Source organism: Triturus cristatus, chromosome 7 (assembly GCF_964204655.1).
Source record: "Triturus cristatus chromosome 7, aTriCri1.1, whole genome shotgun sequence".
NCBI classification, from domain to species: domain Eukaryota; kingdom Metazoa; phylum Chordata; class Amphibia; order Caudata; family Salamandridae; genus Triturus; species Triturus cristatus.
Window position 1 is genome coordinate 1582707522 of NC_140590.1, and position 14477 is coordinate 1582721998.

A 14477-nucleotide genomic window follows, 5' to 3' on the forward strand; every position below is an offset into this window, starting at 1 on the left:
TGCCGAGGTTATGTGCATGACTGTCGGGTGGGTGATTTTCTGAGGGCGGAGGGCCACCAGGTGTAGTCCCATGCGGAGGGGGTGGAGCCGAGGATGAGGACTTTGTTTTCTCTGAATTTAGTTTCAGGCAGCTGTTCATCGAGGTTGCGACGGCTTTCATCCCTTTTTGGAAGTTGTGCCTGGTGATGCGTGCTTCTTTGGTGAGAGAGAGGACGAGCTTGGTGTCATTGGCGTAGGAGACTATGTTGAGCCCGTTGTTTCTGACGATGGTTTCGAGGGGGGCCATTTAGACGTTGAAGAGGGTGGGGCTGAGGGAGGATCCTTGGGGTACTCCGCATCTGATCTTTGTCGGTTCTGAGAGGAAGTGTGTGAGTTTTCTCTGTGTTCTGCCTGTGAGGAATGAGCGTAACCAGTCAAGGGACTTTGGATATTTCCTCCTGCTGAAAAAGGACAAGGACCTCTGACCAGTTTTAGACCTTCAACATCTGAACGCCTTCTTTTGGAAAGGCAAATTCTTAATGCTCATGCGGGTCATTATCTTGTCTGCTCTTGGGAGACTAGACATGCTCACGCATATTTTCATAATCCAATCAAGCAGTTCCATGCATGTTACATGTAATTCATTTTTTTAAATTTAGAAATCTGTTTATTGAACTGGTAACAATAGTGATACAGTACATCATGTAGTAGCTTAGCGTACAGTCACAATTAACGCATGGCATAGATTCATGAGAATATACAATCAATTGCTGTAATCTGTAACAATGGGGCTGGCGTTCAGTACTGTCTTATATGAAAGGCCCCTGTGGCTGCGGGTCAAACCACCGCAGCACCGCATGCTTTGAGTTCGTACCCTATGTGGAGACTATAAAGTAATAGCCTTATTGGTATGCACATTCTTTCGAACAATTCCAGAAGACAGATAAAAAATTATTTAGCAATTACCCATCTCTGCAGCCAGGGAGTTGTCTCCTCTACAGAGTAGTAACTAAAAGAACAGCAGCAGCTCTCAACATGTGTCTAGGTGGCCCCCCTGTTACATGTAATTCATGGTCGGCCAGCAGCATTTTCATTTTTCTGTGCTCCACTTTGGCCTCACATTGTCCCTCCGGTGTTCACGAAAGTGATGATGGTAGTCACTAACCTCCTTCGGAGATTGGGGATTCCAGTCTTCTACTACCTCAACCACTGGCTGTTGAAGGTGGGCTCGCCACAGTCTACACCATAGACTACCTCCGTGAGCCAGCGACCATCTGGACGTTGTAAAGGTTCACGATCACCGAGCCGAAGTCGCCTATGACTCCTTAGAGGCTTCTTTGATTAGAGCTATCTTAGATACAGTGCAGTTAAAGGCCTTTCCTCTGCTGCAACAGGTCAGGACATTTGGGCTATGATCCTGATGTTTCAGCTTTGGTCCCGGATCTCAGTGGGAGCTGCTCTGAGGTTTTTTACCGGTTAGCTTCCTGCATCCTCCTTGTCAATTATTCCAGGTGGTACAGGAAGTTTCTGCAGTGAAATCTGAAGTTCCATTGGGCCTAGTATCAAGGAAGTCTATTGGATATCATCTAGATTTTGGAGGAGACTACTCAAGATGTGGAGTGGTGGCTGCTTGGTCGCAATTGGTCCAGCATCATGGCCCTCTTGCTAGCCCACCCAGAGCTGACATTGGTGACGGACGCATCACTACAAGGTTGCAAAGGTCTCTGGGAAGTGGAGATCAGAATGTTCTAGTCTTAGATGGAAGCCTGACTCCATATCCATTGCTCTGAGTTGCCTTCCATCAAGGGGAGCCTGGTGCAGGTTCTCATGACAACACCACTGACAGGTGGTATTGGACAAGCAGGAGGAGTTAGGGTTCTGGGTCCTGTGCCTGGAGTCCCTGTGCCCCTTGAGTTGGTTGGAGCGTAAGTGCATTTCACTGATTGCGAACCACCTGGTGGGATCCTTGAATGCCAGAGCAGGCGAGCTAAACAGGCAGCTTCTGGCAGGTCCCAAATGGTGTCTACATCCTGATGTGGCACAATGTATCTTCCTGTACTAGGGAGAACCCTGGCTAGATCTTTTTGCCATTCTTGAGACTGCACAGTGGCAAAGGTTTTGCTTGATAGAGAACACTCGCTAAGAGACACATTCTACCTGGATTGGAACACATGACTTCTGTATGCCTTTCTACAGCCGCCCCTCTTTACCAGAATTATTAATATGATCAATAAGGACTGGGCCCAAGTCTTCCTAGTGGCTCCAGATTGGACCTGGAGAGTGTGGTACCCGGAACCTCTGGGCAGGAACATCTATCCTTCAAACAGTCCACCTCTTTGGCAGGATCTTTTGTCAGCAGGGCAGGGTCTTTCACTGTGCAATCTTCACCTCCATGCATGAAGATTGAGTGGCAGCAGTTCACTCCGTTTGATCTGCCACCTGAAGTGGTGGAATGCATCGTCTCTGCCTGGCATCCTTTGACTAAGTCTATTTATGTTGGGCGCTAGCACAAATCAGTGGCCTTGTGTGGTATCCTCAAGATTGACCCTTTATAGGTCAAGCTGTCCAATGTTGGTTTAGTTCATTTTGTCTTTGACCAGACCCAGCACGGCCTAGCAGTGGGCATTATTAATCTTAATTTGTCGGACCTATTGGCCTTTCTACATTTGCTAGACCAAGCGTCCTTATTGAAATAACCTGTTTTGATGAGGTTTATAAAAGGTTGACATACATTTCCTCCCAGACCATTTATGATGCCACAGTGACCTTGACATTACACATGTGTACGCCCTTCAAGACGATGCATAGCTGTTTGCTATGTCTTCTGACTTCAAAGTCTGTCTTTCTCATCATAATGTCTTCAGCTCCTCGTGTGAGTGAGCTTCAAGCACTGTCAGTACAACTGCCATAAACCACCATTTTCCTGGAGAATCTGGTGCTGAGGACTCGGTGGCCTTCTTGTGACTCCTTTCCATGTGGAGCAATCCATCATCCTGCCAGGGTCGGTTGGACACCTAAATGACTTTAGGCTTTTATATTGATTATACCAAAGGCCACAGCATATAAGATTAGGTTTTTGTGGATTTCTCCAGGGTGAAAAAAGGAAAGGTGGTGCTGAGGAGGACCGTGTGTATGTGGATAGTCCTCTGCTTTAAGACCTGCTACTCACTGGCAAAGTTGCAGCCGCCAAAAGGTTTGAAAGCCCATTCCACCAAGGCTAAGGCTGCTACTACTGGAAGTGGAGTGCCGGTCCTTGACAACTGCCAGACTGCAATGTGGGCATTGGTGCATGCATTCCTGAAGAACTACTGCCTTGACAGCCAGGTATGGGTGGAAGGGCATTTTGCCAACTCGGTCCTGCAGGACTTTTTGGTCTGACCCACAGATCCTCGACCTCGGGAGATACTGTTTTGGCATCTATTCTGAGATGAGGAATCTGTAGTAAGAAGTATCCAACAAACAACACAAGTTGCTTACCTTCGATAACACTCTTTCTGTTGAATCTAACCACAGATTACTCATTGGCCTCCCACCTCCCCGTTCAGTGGAGTTGCCAATTTTTTTAAATATCTAATAACCAAATTAGTAATCAGAGCGCTGGTAGCAACAATTGTTTAAACTTTGCCTCTGACAGCGCAGGAAGGGAAAAATAAGAAACTGACATCAGTGCGCAGGTGTGGTACTTATAAGCGGCTCTGGTCCATCACTTCTTGGGTGGTACGGAGCCGCATGTCACCACCTTGCAACTCTTAGGACATTGCTGGACAGAAGTTTACAAATTCAGTCGTGTGCTTTGGGAAAATTCTAAGGTGAGAAGTCTGCAATTTGATAAAGTATCCACCAGAAAGAACACTGCCGAAGGTAAGCAACTTGTTATTTGGAAGGAAAAAACCTAAGTGAAATAGTGAATAAGGTAATGCTAATGGATTTTTATTTTGTGCATGAAGCACTTACTTTTATGACTCAATGGCAGATTAGCGGATAAATGTACACACCTTTGAGATCTACAAAGCTCACCGGCGTGAATCATGATGTGAATAAGCAAATCAAATCTTTTATGCTCTATTTATAAATAGAACATTGAGTTTGACTGCACAAAATTATGCATGGTTTTTTAAAAATTGTCCCAAGAAATGGTGGTACTTGTTGATATTTTATTTAATATTTATTACAGTTGACTGACATATGTTGAAGTATGTAATTGTGCTATTTGTAGTGCTTTAACAAAATGTGAATCTTGTTTCTTTTTTTTGCAGACAAACAATATTTGCAAGTGCTGATACGGCATACGTTTTAGCATACTCCATTATTATGTTGACAACTGATTTGCACAGTTCGCAGGTAACTTCCTGGAAAAATGCATTAAAGATTTATTATATGCACATTTTTTCAGTACAAAACTATTTTCTTCAAGAAGAAAGAGGCATCATTTTTCCATCTCTTATTTTCATAGGTGAAAAATAAAATGACAAAAGAGCAGTACATCAAAATGAATAGAGGAATTAATGACAGCAATGATTTACCAGAGGACTACCTGTCAGCCATATTTGACGAAATTGAAGGAAAGAAAATTAGAATAAAGGAAACCAAGGAATACAGTATTGCAACTAAATCCACAAAGCCAAGTAAGTAGTAGGGTATACAAGACACTTAAAGGAATTCTGAAAATATGTTAGAAAATTTGAATTTTTATTTTAAAAACTGTAATATATTTCTGGCTATACAGTATTGTATTTGTTAAAGTGCTAGACTAAGAGCACCCTAAATGCCAGTATAAAACCCTCCGTCACTGTTAAAACTTTCTTAAATTATCCTATTGATGCATGACCTCAAACTTTAGGCTTGGCCTGGTCTCATGCAATTATAATACTACTTGTTTCTATTGGTCTTCCAGCATTGTTGCTAGTTGGTATATGATTCAGTGGATGTTCTCTCTAAAATAAAGGGACACCACGATCTAAATAGGAAACAAAACAACTTCTCAAAGAGATTATTTGCTCACAGTCGACTTCGGCTTGATGGAATCTTCTAATCTAGAATGGAAAGGATATCCAATTTTGAGTCATCCTGGAAACCATTGGTGCTTCTGATATAATGTATCACAAAAGAAACCTCCTTTTTCTTTTTTTTTTTATAAATCTTTTTATTAACAGACATCAGCAGATCATTCACATTACAGAGGAAGCAATAAATCAGGCATCATGGGAACAATAGGCAAAATCAACATAACAGAGTATCGCTTGGAAAGTCTAGGGTGAGGGGGGTCTTCAGTACCAATAGTGAGGGACTGTTGACATATGTCACCCCTATAGGAATTCCACAGGCCCCATATGCGAGCCCACTTCTTGGGACAACCCCAGGCCACATATACTGTTTCTTCTTAAACATTGACCAATCCAAATCTTTTTCCCAGTCTCCCACTGTAGGAGGGAGTAGCGCTCCCCATCGCTGGGCGAAATTTGTCTTAGCAAGCATAAGCCCCAAAGTGACCCATTGTGTCGCATTGTCGTTTAGATCTGTCGGCTCCCAGATATTTAATAAGCATCTACGGGCTTCTCGGCGGAGATGTGTGGACAAGACTGCATTAATGATGTCGTGTTTATTGCGCCAACAAGGTTGAATGAGCTCGCATTCCCAAATTATGTGCATAAAGGTGCCCACCTGGCCACATACCCGTCTACAATCACCCCCGTCCAATCTCCCCATCCGTACCAACTGGGGCCCCGTCACATAAACCCTGTGGAGGATTTTAAGTTGGACTAGTCGGAGGCGAGCAGGTATTGCCACGATTCTAGGTGAGGAGACAGCCTCCTGCCATTCCTCATCATCCATCTCGATTCCATCGTTGGACCATTTCTCTCGAAGTGCTTGAAGAGGGTCTGGCATATTGTTTATAAGCTTTTTATATATCCGTGAGATAGTTCGATCAGGGAGGTGGCCGTCAAGCACTCTATCTTCCAACAGGGAGGATTCGGGAGGGGTGGTACCACGATGCAAATGTGTGCGCAGGGCGTGCCTAACCTGTGTGTAACAGAAAAGTTCAGAATCTGCCAACTCTAATTGCTGGTGAATGGTTTAATGTCCCACAGATCACCTATACGCAAGAGACATATGAGGTCCCATTTGTCAAACCCCTTGCATTTCCACAAACTACCCAGCTGTTCCGAGTCCCATAGCGGTGTCGTGAGTGTAAGTCTGCGCTCCCAAACAAGGCCTTTAAATGCAGTGTGTCAAACATGTACCGAATGGAAACCTACTGCTTTAGTCCTATTTTGTTTATTAATTTTGAATGTTTTACAAAATTCTGTCAGTTAATATAACAAGAGTACTAAATTAATCCGCCAAATCCAAAGAGACAGATTTAGTTATTGTGCAAGCACTTTGACTGTGCCACAGTAATTTGTAGTGTATAATATCAGTAGTGTATGTATACCTAATAGAATGTTGGTTATCACTTGATCATCTAAGAAAAAAAGCATCCTTGTGAGACCAAGCAGACACTCTGACTTCAAACTACATTCCTTCTGGAATCTGCAATCTCAAAACATCTCCACGACCCATAACAGAAAATAGTCTGTGGTCTGGTGGATCTGGGGCACCCAGTAGTAGTTGATGAGGAAAGGAAGGGTAACATCAGTATGAGGGACATGTATTCCTCGTAAAATGCTTCTAATTGAAACTATTATTCTGTGATTCAAATTAGTCTTCTCAAATGCATTCCCTGACTCTGTCTGTCAGTCGTGACTCCAGGTCTGAATACCATTTTGTCTTACTGTAGGCATAGTAGCAACCATTTTGGTGTTTTGTTGGATACAAGTTCAAGCTTCATCGCACCACTGTTCTTCTCAGCCCCCACTCTGTCAGATTTACCATACATGTTTCCAGTGTCATGGGAAATCTCTGCACTCAGTTGTAGCCCCATTGTTGGGTTTGCAATGTAAGCCAGTCAAGTAAGCCCAAATCTACATTTGTATTATAGATAAGTCAGAATAATTTCCTATTATAAAGCTGTTCAGCAAGCTTGAGGCAGACCTGTTGGCACCCCTTCTGCCCCTCCCAATACTTCGATTGGTGTTAAGGAATGCTGTCTACTCTCAAATTGGGACCATTGATGTGTACGTTCCTGCTGTCCTGGTAAAGATGATGATCTTATTTACAAGTTTTAAACCATGCCCGCCAGACTGGAGAGCCTTTTAAAGTCTTCATAAGCCAACAGGAATATTCAACACTTCAAAGCCAACTAGCCCCCTATTGATTCATAAGGGAAGTGTCCTGTTCAAGTCTATCTGGTTTGCTCTCCTCCTATAGGTGCATGCTATTGGAGGTTACTTTGGTGTGCTTATTGGCTTTGCCAAAGTATGTTTATACTGAAACCACTGTCAGGAATGCAAGCAGAGCTCACAGCTCACTGCATTTACTTAGTGCTCCCACCCTAATAGTAAAACCTCTGCATTAATAAATCTTCGATATAACTTTGTACAACCTCTACATAAAGATATACACTTGTGTCAGAGCAGCACAATACTCTTTCACCTATACTGTGGTCCTGGAAATCAGCAGTTTGATGCTTTGTACTACAGGAGGTGGACACACTTGTCCAGGAAACAAAATAAATGTGAAGATGTATTGACCTTGACACGAAGCAATATGGTCTGTGCGTTGGGCAATAGAAATTCCACTCCTCTGGTCCGTCATTTTACATTGGGAAGATTTACCTTCTGTAGTTTGCAGTTGAGTAAGACTCATACTTTGTTTCCTTGTGGCCTCCTTTTTTTTATATACTTTCTTGATTAGCCCCATTATTTTTTTGATTAAGTACCTTCTGAGATTTCCCTTATGCAAAATGTGTTTTCTCTTTAAATGAGAAAAAAAAAAAAGAAAATGAACGCTGAATGTTTGTGGTGGCTATATAGGGATTTGGTGTGCACCTTTTAAAACCAGGGGATACAGAGAATACTTACTTGAAGACTACTAAAGGATTAATTGAGTGACGTTTGCAAATCGGTGATCTACAGTACCAGCCTGACTTCAGTTACTGGTAAAATTTTTACAAAAATATCTGGAATAAGTGTTCATGCACTCAGGTGCACGGAACGTAGTGAGTTTTGTAGTTTTAGGAAAGTTATTCTTGTTTTAGCTTTAAGGTTAAGCAAGGTCAGTTTTCAGGGGGGACTAAGAAAATGGTTACAATCAGGAGCAAGTCCCTGAACAGCTTTCAACATATCAAGGAAATTCCATGGTAAAAGGAGTTTTCAGGGTCAGAAGACAGTCTTTCCTGGTGTGGCAGTGCACGGTAGGCAGAAACAATATTCCACAGTAGGCAGTCTGTTGAGACTACATTGTATGCAGAGGGCAGATTTACAGTTGCAATTCTTTCAGCTGGAAAGTCTTATACACTTTAGGGATACACAGGGCACTTAAGGCTGACTTATAGAAAGTTCAGACTACCTACCCAAAAGATTCACAGTGCATAAAATAGCACTTGGCTTACAGGAACCATATATCTAAAGCAGGTATTTTAATGTAAGTGCTATACTAGCCCTCCATTCAGTTTATAAGTACTAGCGCAGTTTCCTGAGTCCTCCAGCTGGTTTCAGAATTAAAGTGCGACATTCTGACAATAGGAACTGAGCAGGCTTGCTACTTAACTTGGCAGTCATCAGGAACACAAATGCGGGAGCAGTACCTACGGTGGAACCCTATGTGTTAGATACCAGTTGAAAGGGCCATAGAGCAAGCAGGACCTACTGGATCCAACTGTGGCATTTTACTCCTGGCCTACTATAGGTCCTGAGTAACTGGGCAGGTACCCCTTCAGCGCTTGAATCTCTGTGGTAGTACGGGTGGGGCAGTATAAGGCCCCTCAATGGTGGCGGTGGGGGGGGATTTGGGGGGTGAAAGTAGACACAGGGTTGTGTATTCAGGCTCACAACTCAAAATATGTTCAGAAGCAGCAATAAATGATTGTCCAGTTAAATTCTTTCTTTTATGGAAAAAGGAGTGTTTATTTTCAACCACAAAGTAAAATACGGCATGTATGAACAAGACACACAGTCCCTTGAGGTCAGGGTTTTAGTGTTTGATGGCAGTCCCCTGAGTCCCACTTCCCTCTCACTAGCGGTAGTGGTTATCCCCCATACATTATTAAAATTAAGTTTGTGCCCCACTAGAAGTCTGAGTCTCAGAAGTCTGACTCCTTTTGAAAAGTCCAAAGTGTTCCAGTGCCGAAGCTCTGTCTGGCTGACAAGTTCCCCTGGGGCCTTCTGGACCTTCATCAGTCTTAACCGCTCCAAAAGGGATTGTCTGACTGGAGTCTCCGAGAGCGCCTCTTTCGCTGATGCGGCGGCTGCCTCGGGTGGGTATCACACATGCAGACATGGTTTTGCTGGGGCTGCGGCTGGTTGTCCTCGGAACTCCTTTGATGCAACAGTAAGTTTCCTTTGGTTTTCCCCACAGGGGAACTATTTCAACTGCTTCTGATCCTTTGTTGGGGCTCTGGCCTGTACAAGTCACCACGGCAGCCTCTCCTTGCAACAATGTCATCCACTAATCTACGATCCTTCTCTTCCTCCAGTGGCCACCACATGTGCTCCTCAGGCGATGACCTGATTGACACAGCAGCATGTTCCTCTTCACGGTGGCCCCCTTTGTCATATGGGGTCGCCTCCTTACACACATCACACAAAAGGCGTCCTAATCGGTGCAGCAGCCAGCTCCTCACACCTCGCCACAGGGATGCACTCACCAGGATCCCCTATTGGACCTAGCTCCCTCCAACCTCTTCCTCACAGGAAGCACTAATCTTGGCAAGCAGGCAGGCACTAATGCTACAGGGGTAGATGGTCTTGGATGACACTGGGTGATGTCCCCTCACCCAGCTGGGAGACTGGCAGGCCTTAGCCTCCAGGCCTAGTCACAGGCAGAAGTCTTGCAAATCTTCCCTTCTTCTTGCAACCTGTCTGGCTGCTTGACAGTTGAAAATTTTGTGGGCCTTCAGCTCCCCTTATTATAGATCATTTCCAGACTCCGAATGTGTTTTAGATTAGGAGTCTTAGAAGTTTGTGTTTGGAGTCTGTCACAGCAGGATTGACGCCAAATCTGATATCCCCACAGCACAGGCCATGGGATTGACCAGAGGTTCACACTTTGGTGACAGAACAGTGGTATGTGTATCAAACAGTTACCTCAGGGCTTCAGCCCTACTCTTTAGGATTCTCTTATCACTCCCATAGTCTTCCTGAGTTGTGCTCAGGCCCCTTTCCAGTGACTGCTCTCTGAATCAATGAGCACCTTTTGAAGTGTGCTGGAGAGCATGGCTCTCCTTCCCCAGTGTGTGTTCCACCCGGCTCACAGAAATGAAGTAATCCGCTAATTTGTCATGGGGGAGATTCCTCTACCTTTAGTCAGCTCTGGGTCTCCCAAAAAGGAGCCTAGAATCTTCCATGTATTGTTCCATCTACAGACACACATACACCCAGCACATGCATAAAACGCATTGCACAGCGCTAAATACTAACTTGATGAAGGCCAAGGGTGAGCTAAGTACACCGCAGTGCAACTTTACATGAGTGAGCCTGTAGGCCTTGCTCTAGAAACACTGGTAAAAAGGACCGTTTACACCAACTGATCTCTACATGGTATGCTGCAACCACTGTGCTTGTGCTGCTTAACTCCTGGCTAAAGGAAGTAGCCTTTCACCACTATGAAGGTAGCGCTTTGGGCACCTCTCTCGGTTTAACAAGACTGCAAACCGCGAGACAGGCCTATGTCATGGCGCAAACACATGATCTGTTTTTGCCCGTAATAACAAAAATCAGCACCACCTTTCTAGATATATTTGAAGCTGCTGCACTCGGGGCTAGTGTGCAGTTCCATTACCATGCAAGGGACTTTTCCATCCTAACACTGCATGTGCTGCAATACAACTGTACAGGCACCCAGTGGCACTCTCCACATCCCACACTCTCCCAGCTGAGTTAAGGGAAAGAAAACAGAGTGCCTGAAACCCAATGTGATGATTGAGAGTTGACACCTCACACTCCAATACAAGAAAAGAGCGTCATATGCTTTGCCCCTTTCAAGCTTTTTGAACCCTATTGCATTCATTTAATAATTAATTAATGTATTCTTTATCATTTATGCATGTATATCAAAGTGCAGGGTTGTGTTTGCTGTTTCATTTACATGCATTCTTGGTAAAATTGTTTTGGTGCAAGTTGTTAATGCGCCAATAGTTCCAAACGGGGCATATTCTTGCAATATGACTTATTGAAAGAAACACAATAGGGTTAGATGAATGTGCAAGGGAATGCACAGGTTTCTTTCACACCTTTTACGTCCTGATTCACAAGGCCCATTTTTCTCATAAAATATTTTACAATCCGTATTTAAAATTAGTACACTGGCATTTTAGCTAAGAGACGTTTCAGAATGTTGAGAACATTGAAGTCTCAAACAGTCTGCTTGAAGATCACACATTGGTGTGGGCTCGTTCTGACTTCTTCTTAGGAGCAGTACGACATTTAACAACAATGATTGGCCTCCCTTCTCCAAGCAAGGCTGCTGACCAAGAGAACATCTATTAAATTTAACCGAAAGGTCTGCTTGCTAGAGGCCAAGGAAACTGATTATTGTGACATTCGGTAGATGACTAAGGGGGGATTCTAATAAACATGGAGTCCGTCGTTGATTTTATTTAATGATCACCATCTTATCAGTTTGCATCATTTTTTCATGAATTGCGTTGTCCTTTTCACAATTATTTTCATAACTGCAAAAACGGTTCTTGATGTAATCTGAACTAAAACCAGGCTTTAATATTTAATAAAACCTTATTAAAAATAGTTTGGATTTCATGTGTGTATTCCTCTTTTGGTGAAAGGTGTTCAGAACCCACTAACATATAAAAATACTTCTGGATGTCTCTGACAGGATTGGCTGTTGCCGGATACACATTACCTCCTGGTAAGTGGTTGGAGATGTGTGGTTCTCGGCCCGTTTTTCTTCTGAGCTGAAGTTGATAAGTTGGTCCGAAACTGTTTTTGCCAGTGGACCTCGAGAGGTCTTATCTGGACTGTAGGTGGACCTGTGAAGCCATATAAGGAAAGGCATGTTCATTTCTGGGCTAAAATACAGAACGGGTTAGGTAGTGGCTTACCACAACAGAGGTCACATCTTGCTAAAGCTCTCACCCAGGCTTCTCCAAGCCGTAGCTCGTGCGTTACTGGTAGCTCTCTAGCTACCTGTAAGTAGCTCCCCGGTGTGCAGCCCAGCCTGCTAAATTAGAAGCTTTTGTTTGGCTAAATAATAGATTTATACCAACATTGAAAATTGTGCATTTGTGACTAAAATGTGTGTATTTTCAGAACTCATAAGGAGGTGTTTGGAGAAAAATTTATGAATTTCCAAAATGTTTGTTACTTTGTGAGAATTACTACGTGTGTTGCCGTTTTAACAAAACGGCTGGCAATCCTGCCTGATGCACTGAAGTGATCACTGCTGATAAACATGCATAGCATGGCCACTAATATAATCTTGCTGAACGTGGTCACTATTACAAGAGACACGCTGCCTAACTAGCTAATTTTTCCACCTGTTCTGTTGCCAGATGGGCCCGGCAGGGGTTGGCATTTTCCCTGTCTGGGGAAGCCATGGGTCACATATCAAAGGCAGCAGAGGCATTTGAAGCCTCCTGCCTTGATATGCTGTTCACTTAGCCATCGTGCTTGGAGGAGGTGACAACACCTCTGGTCAGAGCTCTCACCTGCAGGGGGATCAGGCACCTGTCTGTGGTGGCAGGCTGGTCTACACCAGTCAACCAGTACACTAGTAATCAGTAGGTTTTCGGGGGGCACCTCTAAGGTGCCTTCTGGGTGCATGTATTAATTAGTCCATCACTGGAATCGGTGTGGATTTATTAAAACAAGATGGTTGATACCAAACATCTTTGGTTTCAGTGAAGCCATCATGTAGCTGGGGAACTCGTAAACACTAGTGTCCAGCACATGTTCTCATAAATGGCTTCGCTATTGCACTTGTAATATCTAAGAATTGACTTTGACATCACAGGGGCATATCTGCTCATGCATATATGTAAACACATGTAGTATAGTTCACCATGCCTTAGGGCTGTAAGGCCTGCTGTAGGGGTGACTTACCTATAATGCATTCAGTGTCTGCAGGCATGGCACACAGGAGGTGTGCCATGTTGTCATCACTTTTCTCTGCACCATGGCGTGCAGCCTGCTATGGCAGTTTGCATGTTTGTGCTGAGGGGTCCCTTAGGGTGGCATAATACAGGCTGCAGCCGTTAGGGAACCTCTTTAGCCTCCTTGCCCTAGGTACCAGGGATACCACTTACTAGGGACTCACAAGGGGTGCTAAAGGTATTGCCAATATGGGAAACAATTGTACAGTTTTAGCAAAAGGGATCTGGCACTGGGACCTGGATAGCAGGAACCCAAGGCACTTTCTGTCAAAATTGCATCAGATACCAGGCAATAAGTGTGGGTGACCATGTCAGAAAGGGGCACTTTCTTACACCCTCCTACTCTGACGCTTACTGCCAGTAATCTGCAGTACATCCTGGTTTTACAACCACATCAAACTTGCAGCATTCTTCCAGAAAAAATTTGACTAGCAAGGATGTTACATGTTAGTGACTGACTGGAGTCACCTTTGAGCGATGTCCAGTGTTAACCCACCACCTACCCTGGTGAAGCGCACCTTGGGTGGTCTCAGCAATGTGTTTCAGCGGTTGATGGTAATTGCGGTTGACTTCAATGCGATAATGGATAGAAAGCTTGATCATCGCAAAATGCAGACTGCTGGACTGCACAGACAAACTTCCGTCTCTTAGTGGGCAACATCTTTTGGGCTACGTGGCAATAGTATAGTTCACCATGCCTTAGGGCTGTAAGGCCTGCTGTAGGGGTGACTTACCTATAATGCATTCAGTGTCTGCAGGCATGGCACACAGGAGGTGTGCCATGTTGTCATCACTTTTCTCTGCACCATGGCGTGCAGCCTGCTATGGCAGTTTGCATGTTGGTGCTGAGGGGTCCCTTAGGGTGGCATAATACAGGCTGCAGCCGTTAGGGACCCTCTTTAGCCTCCTTGCCCTAGGTACCAGGGATACCACTTACTAGGGACTCACAAGGGGTGCTAAAGGTATTGCCAATATGGGAAACAATTGTACAGTTTTAGCAAAAGGGATCTGGCACTGGGACCTGGATAGCAGGAACCCAAGGCACTTTCTGTCAAAATTGCATCAGATACCAGGCAATAAGTGTGGGTGACCATGTCAGAAAGGGGCACTTTCTTACACCCTCCTACTCTGACGCTTACTGCCAGTAATCTGCAGTACATCCTGGTTTTACAACCACATCAAACTTGCAGCATTCTTCCAGAAAAAATTTGACTAGCAAGGATGTTACATGTTAGTGACTGACTGGAGTCACCTTTGAGCGATGTCCAGTGTTAACCCACCACCTACCCTG

General features: G+C 44.3%; 1 protein-coding gene across 2 annotated transcripts in view; it reads left to right on the plus strand.

The window, feature by feature from the left end:
• The window catches only part of ARFGEF2 (ARF guanine nucleotide exchange factor 2), a 629301-nt gene that overhangs the window by 269205 nt on the left and 345619 nt on the right, over positions 1-14477 (plus strand). For both annotated transcript variants that reach the window (XM_085619427.1, XM_085619428.1), the window contains exons 17-18: positions 4236-4320; positions 4433-4604. In XM_085619427.1, the coding sequence (XP_085475553.1) occupies positions 4236-4320; positions 4433-4604 (257 nt within the window). The remainder of the gene's footprint in view (positions 1-4235; positions 4321-4432; positions 4605-14477) is intronic.